The 15,735-nt window shown below is 37.1% G+C and overlaps 1 protein-coding gene across 1 annotated transcript; it reads right to left on the reverse strand.

Moving 5' to 3' along the window:
- Positions 1–465: 465 nt before the first annotated feature.
- Positions 466–15,447, reverse strand: LOC139725506 (meiosis inhibitor protein 1-like). The gene is made up of 19 exons (XM_071636593.1): positions 15,241–15,447; positions 14,450–14,564; positions 14,122–14,182; positions 13,370–13,473; positions 12,751–12,883; positions 11,544–11,695; positions 9,716–9,840; positions 9,083–9,211; positions 8,181–8,352; positions 7,802–7,900; positions 7,135–7,245; positions 5,805–5,965; positions 5,391–5,466; positions 4,526–4,764; positions 3,689–3,770; positions 3,133–3,242; positions 2,164–2,298; positions 1,196–1,317; positions 466–604 (listed from the first exon to the last, which is right to left on the reverse strand). Exons 1-19 carry the CDS (start codon positions 15,445–15,447, stop codon positions 466–468), a joined length of 2,472 nt encoding a protein of 823 aa, XP_071492694.1.
- Between the last annotated feature and the right edge of the window lie 288 nt (positions 15,448–15,735).

Below are 15,735 nucleotides of genomic sequence, written 5' to 3' on the forward strand. Positions count from 1 at the left end.
ACTATGTACTACATGATGTGAAATTATGAAAATCATCTGGAATGCCCCTTTTTAAAGTAATGTATCCTATCGTGGTCATACTAAGTAATAAGACACTAGCTAACATACATCTGAACATGGTTTGAATATATCAGTCTCTATAAGTGTGAGAGATGCAAAAAAATATGCAAATTAAGCTTCACATTGAGTATATGAGTATATGACAGTCATGAACAAAGACTATCAGAAAACTTGATTTGAGTATGGATATTTTTTCTCTACAACAACAAATGATATACAAATGTGTTTTCCAGATTTATTTTTTTCTAATCAAGTGCATTCCATTAGAAGCTGTACATTGAAAGCCATAGTAAAGGTAAACTGTATTTGAGACTGTTTGACTAGTGACGTGGTTTCCTGAGGAGTGATCTCACCATTGCTGACGAACTTGGAGGTTTCTGTCTTCTTTGCCCTCGATGCTGATGGCTATGATGGACCGTTTTGTTCATCTAGTGTCACTTGCTTTACGATGTCTTGAAGGAGACTAAGGATCTCATCTCTAGTTCCATGCTGGAGGGATACAGTGGCAGGTAGCTGTGGGGCTATCATGACGTCGTTGAGAATTCTGCACATCATCCATGTCAAGGAAGATTGTACACTTCTACAGAGGTGCACATTTTGCCTATCACATATAGATTCACTTGCGAAGTCCACAGAAATTTTGTGGATTCCCACTTCATCTCAAATTGATGCTATGTAGGTCCTATTCATCTGCATATTATGTGACATAGCTTTTTGCAATTACCCCATTTGAATTAAATGTAGGCAACATCTAAACGTCTACATCCTAAACTTACTTCTTTATATCAATATTATAATTATTAGTATCATTATTGTTATTATCATCATCTTTGTTATAATAATCATTATTGTCATTATTATTATTATTATTATTACCATCATCATAACATACTGAACTCTGTCAAAAGTTTTTTAAGGTATGACAATTATTTTACACTTCAGAATGTAATCTTAACTTTTGATGTGTCATTTTCACCAAGTCTTTTTCAGGATTGCTGTAGTAGATTGCACCAGCAAAATTCATAATCATACCAAGTTCTGATAAATTTCGGTAAATTTTGCTGGAATTATGATGACAAAGAATTGTTTAAAAAGAGTGTGTGTCTGAACTTTGGAATCTTGAATGAAAGGATACACAAGATGAGTGTGGGTGGGGTCTGTAGGGAACTGGTGTACGTGCATCTCGATCTGATCCAACCAAGGTACGAGCTGTGTCCTGTGCTTACTAGTCAAAGGTAACTCTGGTCTTGCCAGCACCTGCATTTGGAGAGAGAAAGAGAGAGAGAGAGAGAGGATCGGGGATATGGGAATCGATGGACAGAACTTGAAAAGTAGATAGATTTGTATTATAATTTTTAAGGGGCATACAGCAACTGTCCGTATCTTAATACATTTCACTGACGTTGCTATGCACACAATTGTAAAAAACTGCTCCTGAACAGTTAGCTTTGATAAGACTCAGACAATGCCCACATTTCGACGTACTGATCAACAATTTTTCTTATTTTGCACTATAGAAAGGACTTAGACAATTACTTTGTTCACTTCAAAGCAATTGGATCAGAACATACCAGGGTACCGTTTCATGGAAGTTGTCAGTGCTGACAAGTTGTCAGTCTCTGACAATCCCCATGGTAACAGTCAGTGACCAGAGCATCTCAGCCAATCAAAACCAAGGATTTTGCTGAAATTGTCAGAGACTGACAACTTGTCAGCACTGACTAAATTGATGAAACACCCCCTGGTACTACCACAATAATGATGATGCTTTCATTTCTGTTTGCAGCTTTAGCAGGAATGTCCATCCCCACCATCAGTGTTTCAGATAATACAGCTTGTGATTATTTGCAAAGATGAAAGAATGACACATGTGCACAAGAGATGCTTCTGACAGTACAGTTAGGCAAGTTATATATCCTGTTAACCTCTCCCAGTGATGGTATTTGTATGATGATACAGTTAGGCAAGTTCTGTTATCCTATTAACCATTCCCCAGTGATGGTATTTGTATGATGGTAAAGTTTTAGGCACATTCTATATACTGTTAACCTCTCACCATTGATAGTGATTTTATGATACAAAGGGGTTTTCCCCATTACTTACAGCTTTCAGGAAGTGGAGGAGGGCCAAACTGGATTGGGTATCGTGGAGGGTGGGGTCTACCTCCATGAGTGTGTCAAGTACAGTGGTCACCTGTTTCTCTGTCACATAGCCATGGCTGTTGCCCTGTTGCAGAAACTATAACAGGCAGAGAGAGAGAGAGAGACTTTGGAAATGCAGATGTTTGTATAAACAGCAGAACAGATCAAAACTCGTAACACCAGTAGTCGCAATAGTCTTTGGTCACTCCATGAACGTTTGGCAATCTTCAAGGTCCCACAGAGATCTCTAAGAAATTTGCTGAAAATTGACTGTTTTTGGTCTGTCAATGTTCTTTCAAACGCTCTTTGAGCCATTCCACATAGACACTATTTTCACCTGGACTTGAGAGACAACCAAATATGCTGAAGCTTATAGTGGCAAATTTGTATTTTTTTTCCGAACAAATAAAGAAACTGATCAGAAATATATAATAAGAATGAAACTGAATTTCAAAAAAGCAATTCCGTCGGAATTCAAAGCCATGACCTTCAGACTCCTAGACCAGTGCCCTTACCAACTGAGATATGGAAAGCAGGTGTTAAGGTGTTCATCCCTGCAACACTGTAACTTTCATTGCTTGCATGGTCAGAATTTCTATCATAAACCTTACATAAACTGGAAGGATAAAAAATCATATTCAGGATAAATGCCAGGGAACACCAAGGGATCCAGCTTTTTGTATACCATGGTGTATTATAATTTCAAACAACTAGAGAAACTGACCCGAGATATGATGGATGAAAATGAGCAAAGAAAATCTAGTGGTCTCGAGTTCGAATGCCAATGAATCCAATTTTTTTTTTTTTAGCTCTCTTTCGTTCTTTCTTCTTTTTTTTTTTCTTTTTTTTTTTTTGGGGGGGGGGTTGTTAAATTCTTATTAGCCTATAAATCATGGAAATGACAAGCTGTAAAAGTATTATCTGCTGCTACCATGGTGATAAGTTCCAGAATCCCATGCGCATTGGTGGATGTCCCTCGGTAGATGTCAACTGCTGAGCTGATGAGGAGTTCATTCCATGGTTGGCCCATCAGGTGAAGAGCTATTCAAAGCAATTGTTTCAAAGGAGACACAGGCATTGGCAATCCAATGGCTCAAAGAGAATGTTAACTACTTGTGCTATTGCTTTCTGATGCATAAGGGGTTAAAACATATCTGAAGAAAGCAAACTGAAAGTTTATAGGCAAGTCAAACGGACAAAATTATCATTATAATGACCATCACCACTAGATTATTTAAACTGTCAGTTCCTATTATGCTTTGAAATATTTGTGTGTTTTTTTCCTGCTTGAAGATCGCAAAGGTCTGTCATAGAGAATGATTATTTTAAAATGGCTGTGATTACAGAGTGATTGCTGTTTCATACTCCTCTGGATATAAAGATATTTCATTCGTAGCACATGGTACAGAGCTCTCACACGATGAAAGTGGGGTATGAATGGATTTCTGTGAACATTTGTCATGTCACACTGACTTAAACAGACATACCATTTTCAGGGGTCTTCTCCACAGCAGCACCCACCATTGCCTTCATACATGTGATGGCATTCTCTCGCAGTAACTCGCTGCCCTGTGAAATATAAAATCAAGTTTACAGAACAAATGTGAAAAGATATCAATGATGTAATTCAAGGAAAAACCTTTTCTATCGGCTGCAGTTGGGTATAATCAGGAAAGGGGGTGGATTTTGATGTGTTTATTTAAGTGCTATTAATGTGGTCAAAACTGTCACAATAATGTGTCTGAGTGTGAAAATAGGGCACTGTGCTGTCACTTGTACTAATGTATGTGACCACAATTGGAAAGACAGTCAAGTTAGAGAACACATAATTCAGGTCTTAATTTCTTTCAACTGCAGTGACATGAGATCATTGTTTACGTAACACATCATACTTTGGATACAACAAGAGATGATGAGTTGGTCAGCTTAATGATTTCCATTTCCATTTCCAGCAGCCTACCGAATTGCTCACTGTTCATGGTTATAGATCAATTAATTCTAAGCGACTTAGTTTAAATTTTTTTTAATGCCTGATCACATATCAATTCATGTAATGTAAACATTTGAAATATTTTGTGCTCAGATAATCATGCTTATGATTGTGTGTAATTTTTTGTATGAAATGGAAAAGTAAATGAAATGAATTAAAATGAAATGAAAAATTATTCTGTAAAGGGTCAAATTTGGGCTGATGTTCTACAAGAAGATAAGATATGCAAATCTGATGTCGTAAGGAGTCACTTCATGACTTGCCCTTGGTGAAGGAGAAATTTTAGCAACAAATAAGGAGAGGGAGACCATTAAACAAAGGCCATCTTTGTTACCTGCATTATTGTGTTCTGCAGGATGGCAAACACCTGCCTCTGTGCTGTGAATGAGATGGGCAAATTGGGATCCTCCTCAAAGTTCCGCCTGGTTCTGCTAATGTGGAGATTGAGGAGGGATGGGTTGGACCCAGCAGAGTTAGCTGGTGATGATGATGATGACGACAGTGCAGATGGCGCTGGTGTCGTCGTTGGTGATTTTGACAGTTGTCCGGGAGCAGACAGGGAGAGTAATATGGCTGTCCAGAGTTGCATGATACAGACTGTGGGATATTTAAAAAGACCACTGAATGAGTTACTGCCGTGAAATAAATTCTTATCTGTTCTCCACATAGAATCATCTATCTGTGGATAGTAAGTAAAATTCAACTTGGAATGGGGACAGCTTTTCTGTGAAATACAAGACATAGGCTTTAAACCTCATGGTATTTGTGCGTACTCCAAAAGTAAAATCAACACAATGAAGAGGTTTGGTATTATAACAATGTTCGCTTACGAGCTTGCAATGCACCTATAGCTATCTATCAACTCTTATGCACCCAAGTTCATCAGGAATGCTATTTTCATAGAATGAAGGATAGGGCCTGATATACATCTACATAAAGCTACTTTGATACTATCAGGGCCTGAATTCATGCTTTTACATGAAAGCTGACATCTCTGGCAAGTGCAGCAACACTCTCCTTTCTCAAGCCTTGGTCCTCTATCCTAACACCTCAATCAAATCTTATCTAAGGCACACTTTGTAGGATTACTTAAAATAAGTCAGTGTATAAATGTGTATCACCAAATGCAATCAAATACAGCAGTATCGTATTTTAAATCATGTGTTCAAGTTTTAAATTTTGAGACCAGTAATACTCACTCCGATGGATAGGCTTGGAGGTGTAATGTGCTAAGGCAACCAGGTCTTCTTCTTCCAGATGAACAATGTTGTTGACCTGCAGAAAGAAATTATAGTAACAATGGTGTGACAGAAAAAGCAATTTGTGCATTGCTGAATTTTCATTTCTGGTTTGCAATCTCTTCCAGCATTCAATTTGAAGTCCATAGGACCAGCAGTTTTCTTTGATTATATCGACATTTCATTACAACAAAACAAATAAAGTGTGTAAACATATGAAGATAATAATTATGGAACCTGAATGTTTACTCCATTATAACAAGAATTTTGTTGTAAATGTGTTTTTTATAACAGGAATGCACTGTATTCATTAAGCTGAGCACAACTTGCTGGGACATTGATTTGAGTGGTTACACTGGTAAATCAGATGCATACCTTTACACTGAGCTGTTTCTGGAAAAGAGTGAGGTAGGCTAGAAGGGTGATTGCAGCGCCATCTAGTGGGCTGAATATGATAGGTTTCTTGGAAATGTCCTCGCTTGAGAGTTTGCCAAGGAGACCCAACGCAGTCTTGTTTGAGGTGATGAGGGACAGAACTGCTCAAAACGGACCAAACACAAATCAAAGGGGAAAGTTAAGCATTATGTCCACCAGTGCATAAGTAGCTATTAATGATGTTATGATATGCACCAACATGACTTGCTTGATTGAACATTAAAACATATAGTCACACACACATACAAATTCAGAGATACAAACTAACACAATCGGATAAAAGGAAAGTTTCACTTAACCTGTTGAGAACGGACTGATTTTGCTACAACACACATTTCCCACAGACCACTGCACGAGTATACTCGGGACTTGTCCTCAACAGGTTAATGAATCAACTAGTGTGATAGACCTGCTTTAAACTGGCAAATCCAATACTTCAAATGTAGTGAGATTTGGTGAGCTGTCTGTGGAATTTCATAACAAACATAAGTCTAGGGCATGTGTGTGTGTATGTGTCTACAAAAGTTATGGAATCTGGGCGAAGTCATCTGAGAAATCCATGCAAAAAAAAAAAAAGAGGTTCAGAGAGAAGACAGACATTGAGAATAAACGTTTACAAATGTCCATATGTGACCGTGCATCACAAAATGAACAAAAAGTCGCACACACTGATTTTCTGTGAGGACTGAAAATAGGTGAAATGGGTCAACTGAGCCGATCTGGACTTTTTCATATTTTCCGAAAGAGCGAGCCTTCTTCTACATTATGCTAATATTTGGGATCATAAAACGTGTGTCTTTAGAGTCCCGATTTCATTTCTTAAAAACCTTGTACACACTCTTCACTTTCAAGTCCTATAACTTTTAAAAGGATGGTGCTACTGCTTTGAAAATTGGCATTAATTAAGTTCATTGTTGTTCTTCTGGTGGTTTACATCCTGTTTTTTTGTCCCATTCATTGCACAGCCAGCACGGCTTGGTAAAGATTAAGCGCTTGAATAGACACTGTACTTCAGAGCCTCTTTTCTCAGTTCACACTTATCCCGAGTGTGTGCTTTCTTTCCAATATTCAGATAGGTTAGGAGAGTCCATTTGATTTGAGTTATACATCATTTTAAAGGTAAAAGTCTGCTCTTTCAGAATTTGCTCTTAACTAAAATTTCATGTCTGGCGACTTTTTGTTTGTTTTGTGGTGCAGGGTCACATATATCATATGCAACAGTGTACAATAGGCCCTATTGACTGTTGGATATTATGGAGTCCCATCTTACCTCTTGTTTCACCAAGGCCTGCTGTACGGACTAAAAGTGTCGTCAAGAGGTTAATTCCGGCCAGAATCACACCACAGTCTCTCTCAGTCTCTTTTGTCAAGAGGCCAATAACTGTCAGAGGACACAATTGCACACCATGATCAATTGTACTACATTTCTATCATTTCATATTTAGAGTTTTGTCCTATACGTGAATAGACTGATTTTCTTTTTACGCTGTGATATGCATAAGAGAATGAATTGCACCAGATTATTCTTTATATTTATGAGCACTACTGCTATGAATCATATTTTCATGTCATATTCTACGAGAACTTGTGTGAATTTGAATGCTCAGTAAAAGCCAAGGAAATGGCCAGATTATCAATGACATTCAAACATTTTCATATGTGTGTGTGTGTGAGTTACAATATTATTGAAGAAAAAAAATACAATGAGTGTGATCATTGTAAACCTTGTCAGCACAAAGTGAATTAGACATTTTTACTTTGCACTGGATAGGAGTGTGGCAGATTTCTTTTTTTTTATACATGTTGAATTAGAAATGTGTCACAATACGAAGCAAGGAAGTACATGAAGCAATTGTTCTTGCTTTATTTTGTCTCTTTTTCTTTTAAATCTAATCAAGGCATCCCCTGGAGGTAGAATACAAGGACAAAGCACTTACCATGATAGATGAGCTTGAGGTCGGCCTCCTTTAGACTACTTGCAGGTTGATGCTGGTAGAGGGCGCACAATACTCCCAGAATGCACTGCAACTCTTCACCTATTTGGGCAATGGTGATAATGTGGAGTTTGTTTGTGGCAAACTGTGTGGTCATTCACATGATTATCACTTTGAACCCAAACATCATCAGATCTATCCTAGACATATTTGATATTTGACATATTTGTATACACAGATATTGGAATAATCCTGATTTTAATAAATGCTATAAAATCTATCAGTGGAAGATGTGAAACTGCTGTAATCGAAAGAAAATGAACTTTACTGTCCTGCCATTTTTTTCAATGTTAACCGAAATGAAGGGATGCTGAGTTATTACCGATATCTTCCTGGTTTTCAGCCATCAGCAAGTTCTGCACCAGGTTTGGCAATTTTGTCTTCATCTCATTCACAGTCTGGGTCAGGGATGAGGGGTCTCCTGTTGTTACCAATTCTCTCAGTAGGAAGGCACACTTTGTCCTGATGCTTGGGCTGTTTGTTTCCAGCAGGTTCTAAACAAGAGACATCATTAAACAGTCAACTAAAATATTTTTCAATTATTCAAAAGAACTGACCTGAAATTGACTGGTAGTAAAGTTATTTCTCTACTAATATGAATGAAAAGTCACCTTCAGCTGATACTCAGTTAATATCTCATTTAGATGAATTTGATGGAATGATAAATCACTTGTTTTCTCATTTGGTCAATGATGCAAGGCACAGGACAATATAGAATTCATTTCATTTGCTTGATGCATGGATATTTGTTCAAGAACTTACAATAGTTTTATTCAGTATTGATGTGCCACTCATTGCTCTTAAATGAATGTTAATCACCACGAATAACCATAACTACTCAATTTCTTTGTAACTGAATGACATTATTCTTAAAAGTACTTTTGTACTTATATGCCATCTCATATTCTATTAGGATGAAGATGACAACGATTATAATAATGATGATGATGGTGGTGATGATGATGATGATGATGTGATATTGGTGATTTTGATGTCTACAAACTTTGATGTTGTATCAAACATTATGACTTTTGTGTTCTATTATTGACATTTTATTATTAATCTTGTGTCAAATTACTAGCACCTATGAGAATGGTCGGCCTTTCATAAAATTGGGTACATGGCAATGGAATTTTTTAAAGCCTATCTACTGTTTTTTCTATGCCACACTCTAATCACATGAGGTGATATTGGTCGCTTGAAGGACCAAGATTGAGAAATTACCAGCATAGCACGGATGCAGGTTGGCTTGCTAGACATGAGATGGAGGGTGAAAGACAAGTCTGTTGGTTCACTGAAGTCCTCTGGAGAAATATCCTCTTCCTCGGGTAACTCCAGTATCCACTCGGTAAACTTTTAAAACAACAAATGGGGCAGAATATGAGTGTCAACTTAAGTCTAAATAGAGTTTATAGTTTTTTTTTTTTAAATATATACATATTTCACTGCAAAACATGTCGTCTTTTACAAATAGCTGTCATCCCAATCAACACTGTTATCATCCCTATAATATGATGAGAAAAAAATATTGATTGGATGCATTCCCACTTTCAAGATTGATTTTGGGAATTTTGTGTACTTTTAATCAATATCTTTATTCATTCATTTCGATAATAAGAACCATCGATTCAACTTTGTTCAAAGACTATTTCCAAATGTAAATTGGCTAAAGAGTTAGGGTCATCATACTGGACCTCAGATCATTATGTTTTACAAGTACTCCTAAAATTTGGAGAATTTTCATGGAGAAATAATACAAGGTAGGCCTACGTGGGCAAAGGAATTATAAATTGGAGAACAGTTTTTATTAGTATTCTTGATATAAAATGTTACAAACTTTAATGTTTTAGTTCTTACAATGGCGTCAACGATCTGTTCAGGAATGCTGGTGCTGGTGAAGATCCATTGGACCACACTCTGATGATTGGTGAATACTGAAGATATCTCCATCTTACTCAAATGGTCTGCCAACATGGATGATGCTTGAAAAACAGAAAGTATCATGCAAGATTTGATCCATGAAATCTAATGAACACTGTCCTCTCCAGGCATAATCATATCTCTTACTTTGATTTACAAAAAATCTACCATTGAACCAGGGTACCTTCATGTGGATCTGATGTGTTGACTATCTAGGTTGCAAAGAGCTTTTATTAATGGTTCTCAGCACACACTGCACTTAGAATGAGTAGGAAATTAAGCACCAAGAGGCCAACTGCTTTCAACAGTCACATAATTTTGTATTTAATTTTGTCTACCAAATTTATAACTAATCTTGTATAAGTGAAAGAATGCACCACTTGCATTTCAAACATAAGGTCTACTGTTTAGTGGTTAACACAGAATTTTTCAAAATGCTTTCATTACATGCTGATAAAATTTTATATTATGCCCTAAAATCATTTTGGTACCTTAAATGAACCTCCTACCCCTTCCTACCCCATCCCCCATCCCTAACCCTGCTCTCTAAAACAAAAACCTGCAAAATAAACAGACAGAGATACTGAGAAATGATGTTGACTTTAATCAACCTGCAAAATAAACAGACAGAGATACTGAGAAATGATGTTGAGTTTAATCAACCTGTAAAATAAACAGACAGAGATACTGAGAAATGAAGTTGACTTTAATCAACCTGTAAAATAAACAGACAGAGATACTGAGAAATGATGTTGACTTTAATCAACCTGCAAAATAAACAGACAGAGATACTGAGAAATGATGTTGACTTTAATCAACCTGCAAAATAAACAGACAGAGATACTGAGAAATGAAGTTGAGTTTAATCAACCTGTAAAATAAACAGACAGAGATACTGAGAAATGAAGTTGAGTTTAAAATCAGACCTGTTTAAAACCTGTAACACAGACAGAGATACTGAGAAATGAAGTTGAGTTTAATCAACCTGTAAAATAAACAGACAGAGATACTGAGAAATGATGTTGAGTTTAATCAACCTGCAAAATAAACAGACAGAGATACTGAGAAATGATGTTGACTTTAATCAACCTGCAAAATAAACAGACAGAGATATTGAGAAATGATGTTGAGTTTAATCAACCTGCAAAATAAACAGACAGAGATACTGAGAAATGAAGTTGACTTTAATCAACCTGCAAAATAAACAGACAGAGATACTGAGAAATGATGTTGACTTTAATCAACCTGCAAAATAAACAGACAGAGATACTGAGAAATGAAGTTGAGTTTAATCAACCTGTAAAATAAACAGACATAGATACTGAGAAATGAAGTTGAGTTTAATCAACCTGTAAAATAAGACAGAGATACTGAGAAATGATGTTGAGTTTAATCAACCTGCAAAATAAACAGACAGAGATACTGAGAAATGAAGTTGAGTTTAATCAACTGTAAAATAAACAGACAGAGATACTGAGAAATGATGTTGACTTTAATCAACCTGCAAAATAAACAGACAGAGATACTGAGAAATGATGTTGAGTTTAATCAACCTGCAAAATAAACAGACAGAGATACTGAGAAATGAAGTTGACTTTAATCAACCTGCAAAATAAACAGACAGAGATACTGAGAAATGAAGTTGACTTTAATCAACCTGCAAAATAAACAGACAGAGATACTGAGAAATGATGTTGACTTTAATCAACCTGCAAAATAAACAGACAGAGATACTGAGAAATGAAGTTGAGTTTAATCAACTTACCCCTTTCTCCACCTTGGCAACCTGACTTGACAAAGCTGTCAGCAAAGAGGAAGAGGAGCTGCTTGGTTGTGTCGGGTTTGAGGGATGAGATGTCAGAGCGCTGGGTAATGAACGCCGTCAAACACTGGCAGAGCTCAGCAGGACCCACCCACCTGTGAGTGAGCAATTGAGGGTCAGGTTGACATACTGTAAAACGAGGAATGTTCACGTGCATTTTTATTTCATGAATTTTGCGAGAGCCGAGTTTCGCAAAATTAAAATGCACGCTAAAGATCTTGTCTACACTACATGCATTGAATATTAGAGGCAACTTGTGAAAATTTCATGCTGCGAATAAGGCTGTCGGCTCCAATTCGCGAAAATATCATGCCGCAAAAAATATTGTGTTTTATAGTAAAAAGATGACCCTCTCGTACAAAGAATTTCTGCGATGGTTTTAATATGCACTTGTTCAAGGTGCACACATTTTTAAAAATGTTCATCCGAGATATCTTAATTGTGCAAAGTGTAATTGGTGCCGATGTATCATTTTTAAAAATAAATGGCAATTAATACAAACAAATTAAGAAAACAATTGACTCACTGCACAAGCAAACACTGGAGGCACTTACACAAAGAAGACAGAAAGTGGTAATAACACAAAGAGGCAAAGTCATGCTAGACTGGATGTTGTCTGTTTAGTCATTGCCAGAAAGGAAATATTCTCAGTTTACATGCAAACATAGGCTCAATGAAATCACAAGACATTATAGAAAGATGTGATGTTTGCTTGTGTTTGTACAGAAAACAAATGCAGTAACATAATAACAAAAAAAATAACATAAAATACAGAGGCAAGGCTATCGCTGTCAGCGCAAAACATGCATGACAAAACAAATGTGTTTGTTGATTGACAAATTCCACTCCATTCATTAAGTTGTTGTTTGATTTTTTCAGTAACTACCATTTTAAAAATCATGGGCATGTCAAAGTTGTGTGCCCATATACTGAATAATCAGAGTGTATATACGGTGACAGAGGGCAATTTGCCAATCAGTTGCAATGAAAACAACTTGACACAAGAATCGTTGATTAAATACTATAGTAGATATGTTTGTTTCTCAGGTGATCTTGTTGTGACATATAAGTTTAATACACAGTACACATAATCTAAAGGGGAATATAACTCAAGACAGTGTTGGGAGTTACAGAGAGGCTGCATGCTTACTGGTCACCCTTGAGCCATGCATGGTAGAGAAGTGTAAGCAAACCTTCCTGGAGTCTCAGATGTGAAAGGGCGCCCTCACCCCTCTCTGACACACTGCTGTGGTCTAGCAGACGACAAAGTTCTGCTGGTGAACCTGTCAAACAAAGGGCAAACTTATGACTTGGAGGAATTGCAAAACAGATCCATAAAGAGAAAGTAACATAAATAGATAGATATGTAGATAGATAGAAAGATAGGTAGATATATAGAAAAATAAGTATATATATGAATGGATAAATAGATACATGGATAGATATATAGATGTAGATAGATACAGAGAGAGAAAGAGAGAGAGTGTGAGAGAGAATGAGATTAGATTAGGAAACAAAGGTAAAAGGGACATAAAACAGAAAGACACCTCATGTGAACTTTGTTACACAGAAGGAAAAAAAATGTGTGTTTCGGCGTTTTTCAAACAATAAATCATGTCCTCCGCATCAATGGAGTGAGGTCTTATTCATTTATATGATTTGTTTTAACCCAATCAGGCGCATATACTTACAGTAGAAGAAAAATCATTGTTTTAAATTATCAACACTCAAGTCAGAGCCTTAAACACCTTAAAAGAACATGACTATACCTGAGATTTGAGGCAGGATACTTTCCAGCATGACTTTGTCAGATGACATGGCAGATATCAGCTCAGCCAGAAAGATGTCTGCAGCTTTTTTGACTTGGTCAGATCTACACAGACATCAAGTCAGTGTGATAACAAAATTTAAATCTCCATGAGCATATAATCATTAATATGTGTAAGCTCATAACCAAATGAGACACTATCTCAGACTATGAACGTCATTATATGTTCTCTCTCACTCAAAAGGGACCATGATGCTGGTTTGAACATTGTAAGAGCGGGATGACTTTCAACTACTAGTATTCACTTGATCTACAGCACATGAACACCAGAAGGATGTGTGCAATTTATGCAGGTCTGCAAGTGTTATGCTTTCCACACAAAAAAAAAATTATTCAAATTCAAGTGCTAGTTTCAAATATTGGTGAAATGAGCTCAGCTGAATCTGTAATTCATTAAACCACCCTTCAAACACTGATTTTTGATACAGTCTGTTCTCCAAAAGGGCACTTTTGTCACAGCCCAGTTCAGACTTTACCGGTGATGTACTGGTATAAATTCGCAGACATCATGCATTAATCATCATAGCAGCAGCATTCAACCTCTGACAGTACGCAATCAAAAGGTTAGATGCTTCATTTAACTACTATAGCTTTCAGGTGTTAGTATGTGAAATGGTACTGCACAGAAACTAAATTGGGAATGACTGCAAGAAGTTCAACAACTATGCCATATACTAGGCTCTTGAAACTTACCCCTCTTCTGCTGTGAAGACGTGTCTGATCTCAAGAGCAAGCTGAATGAAAGATGATTCAACTATGAGAAACAAGAATAAGAATCAAGATATGTATTATTATTATTTACATGAAATTACTACAGTTAAAAATATGACATAAGAATACATAGTTGAACTTGTAGATGAGAAAAAAAAAAACTTACCAAAATTAGAATAGGCATTAGTAACACATAAGTGCACACACTGCTGAATTTTTCTCAAAGTTTGTTTATTAACGAAGCACCATCCCCTGTGGTGGATGAAATTCTCATTGAAGGACATAAAGGTCGATTGTGACCTAAACTCACCCAACTTTTCAGCGAGCACCACCCTCTCCTTCTCCTGCGGCAGACCAAGGCTCACCCCAAGGCTCCCAAAGAGGGCAGTATACACACCTGGATTGGTCAGGCAGTCATGGTTCACCTATGAAAAATGTGAACATTTATAGACCCATACTTTATAAGGACCTATAAGTTGTATGCCTGGGGCAGTTTAAATTGAATCAAAACAGCAACGTTTTCATATCAGCATGAAAACAAAAGATAACATTAATGAAGGGAATAACTGAAAACTGGAGGTAATAACTGTGATAACTGTCACTAGGACAAGAGGGAGGAAGATAATATCAATAACCATAGCGACAATTATAATGGCAACATTCATCCAGAAATCATATTCACGATGGCACAAACATTTACTGTGATGATATATGCATCTCCAGTACAATTTTGTTTATATTAGGACATCTGATGCAAGAGCAGCATTTATCAACTTTGTTTTGCAGAGTGTAATTAGGCCATAGTACCCATCATTCGATTTCATGCAGGAGTCAGTAGGTGTCAATAGCTATCTCTATGCTTGTGAATGTCAGGATGCCACTACCAAAAGGGCTGTATACTGCTAACACTTTTCCTATCACACTCCTACCGGAAACAAAACCGGATGAATTTAAATCCCTGTCTGAGACCCTTGCATCTGTCTACAGAGACTTATGAGGAATGACATGTATGAAGTAGAAAGCTGATAGGAGGCAATATTGTGAATAATTTCTGAGCCTTGTTCCTTTTTTTCCCCTCTGTCAGAGTCTTCCGAGTCTCACCATGACCACAGGAATGCAGATTTTGTCCACCGCGTCCAGGAGGTAGGTGATGAAGGCAGCCAGGCTGTTCTCACGGGTCGGTCCACCTGCTGGGAGCAGCCAGGGGAGGATGGTGCAGGCAGGGGGTAGTTTGGCTGGGACGATGCGGCGGTGGGAAGCTTGGGGGAGGAGAACGCTTCTGGATCTGCTGTTGGATCCTCTTGACATACCTGGCATAATCTGCAGAGGAGCGAGTTCCTTGTAATCCTCATTATTTATTGTCATCTGCAGTAGAAGTTTTCACTGCCGTATGAATTACCTTGCTCTCAAAACAATATTAAAATATTGCAGTTCGCTGCACTCTCACACTCATGGTGAACGAAGAATGATGACACACTTATTCTACACTCATCAGTGGGAAAAATACAAGCAGGCATGAATTTCTATTTTAACAAAATGTGGGAATATGATATTCTTTTCTAGTTATCATAATAGAAAGGCAGGATGCTCGGTTGT

The sequence above is a fragment of the Diadema antillarum genome, unplaced genomic scaffold (genome assembly GCF_040938485.1).
Source record: "Diadema antillarum isolate AM-2024a unplaced genomic scaffold, OU_Dant_1.0 scf00000017, whole genome shotgun sequence".
Taxonomy (NCBI): domain Eukaryota; kingdom Metazoa; phylum Echinodermata; class Echinoidea; order Diadematoida; family Diadematidae; genus Diadema; species Diadema antillarum.

Excerpts from the sequence above, each read along its gene's own strand:
- LOC139725506 (XM_071636593.1), bottom strand. The coding sequence starts at position 15,447 with ATGTCAAGAGGATCCAACAGCAGATCCAGAAGCGTTCTCCTCCCCCAA. Across the intron at positions 13,474-14,121 it reads GTCTTCACAGCAGAAGAGGG|ATCTGACCAAGTCAAAAAAG; the intron begins GTAAGTTTCAAG and ends ATGTCTGTGTAG. Across the intron at positions 2,299-3,132 it reads TTCTGGAACTTATCACCATG|TTTCTGCAACAGGGCAACAG; the intron begins GTAGCAGCAGAT and ends TGCCTGTTATAG.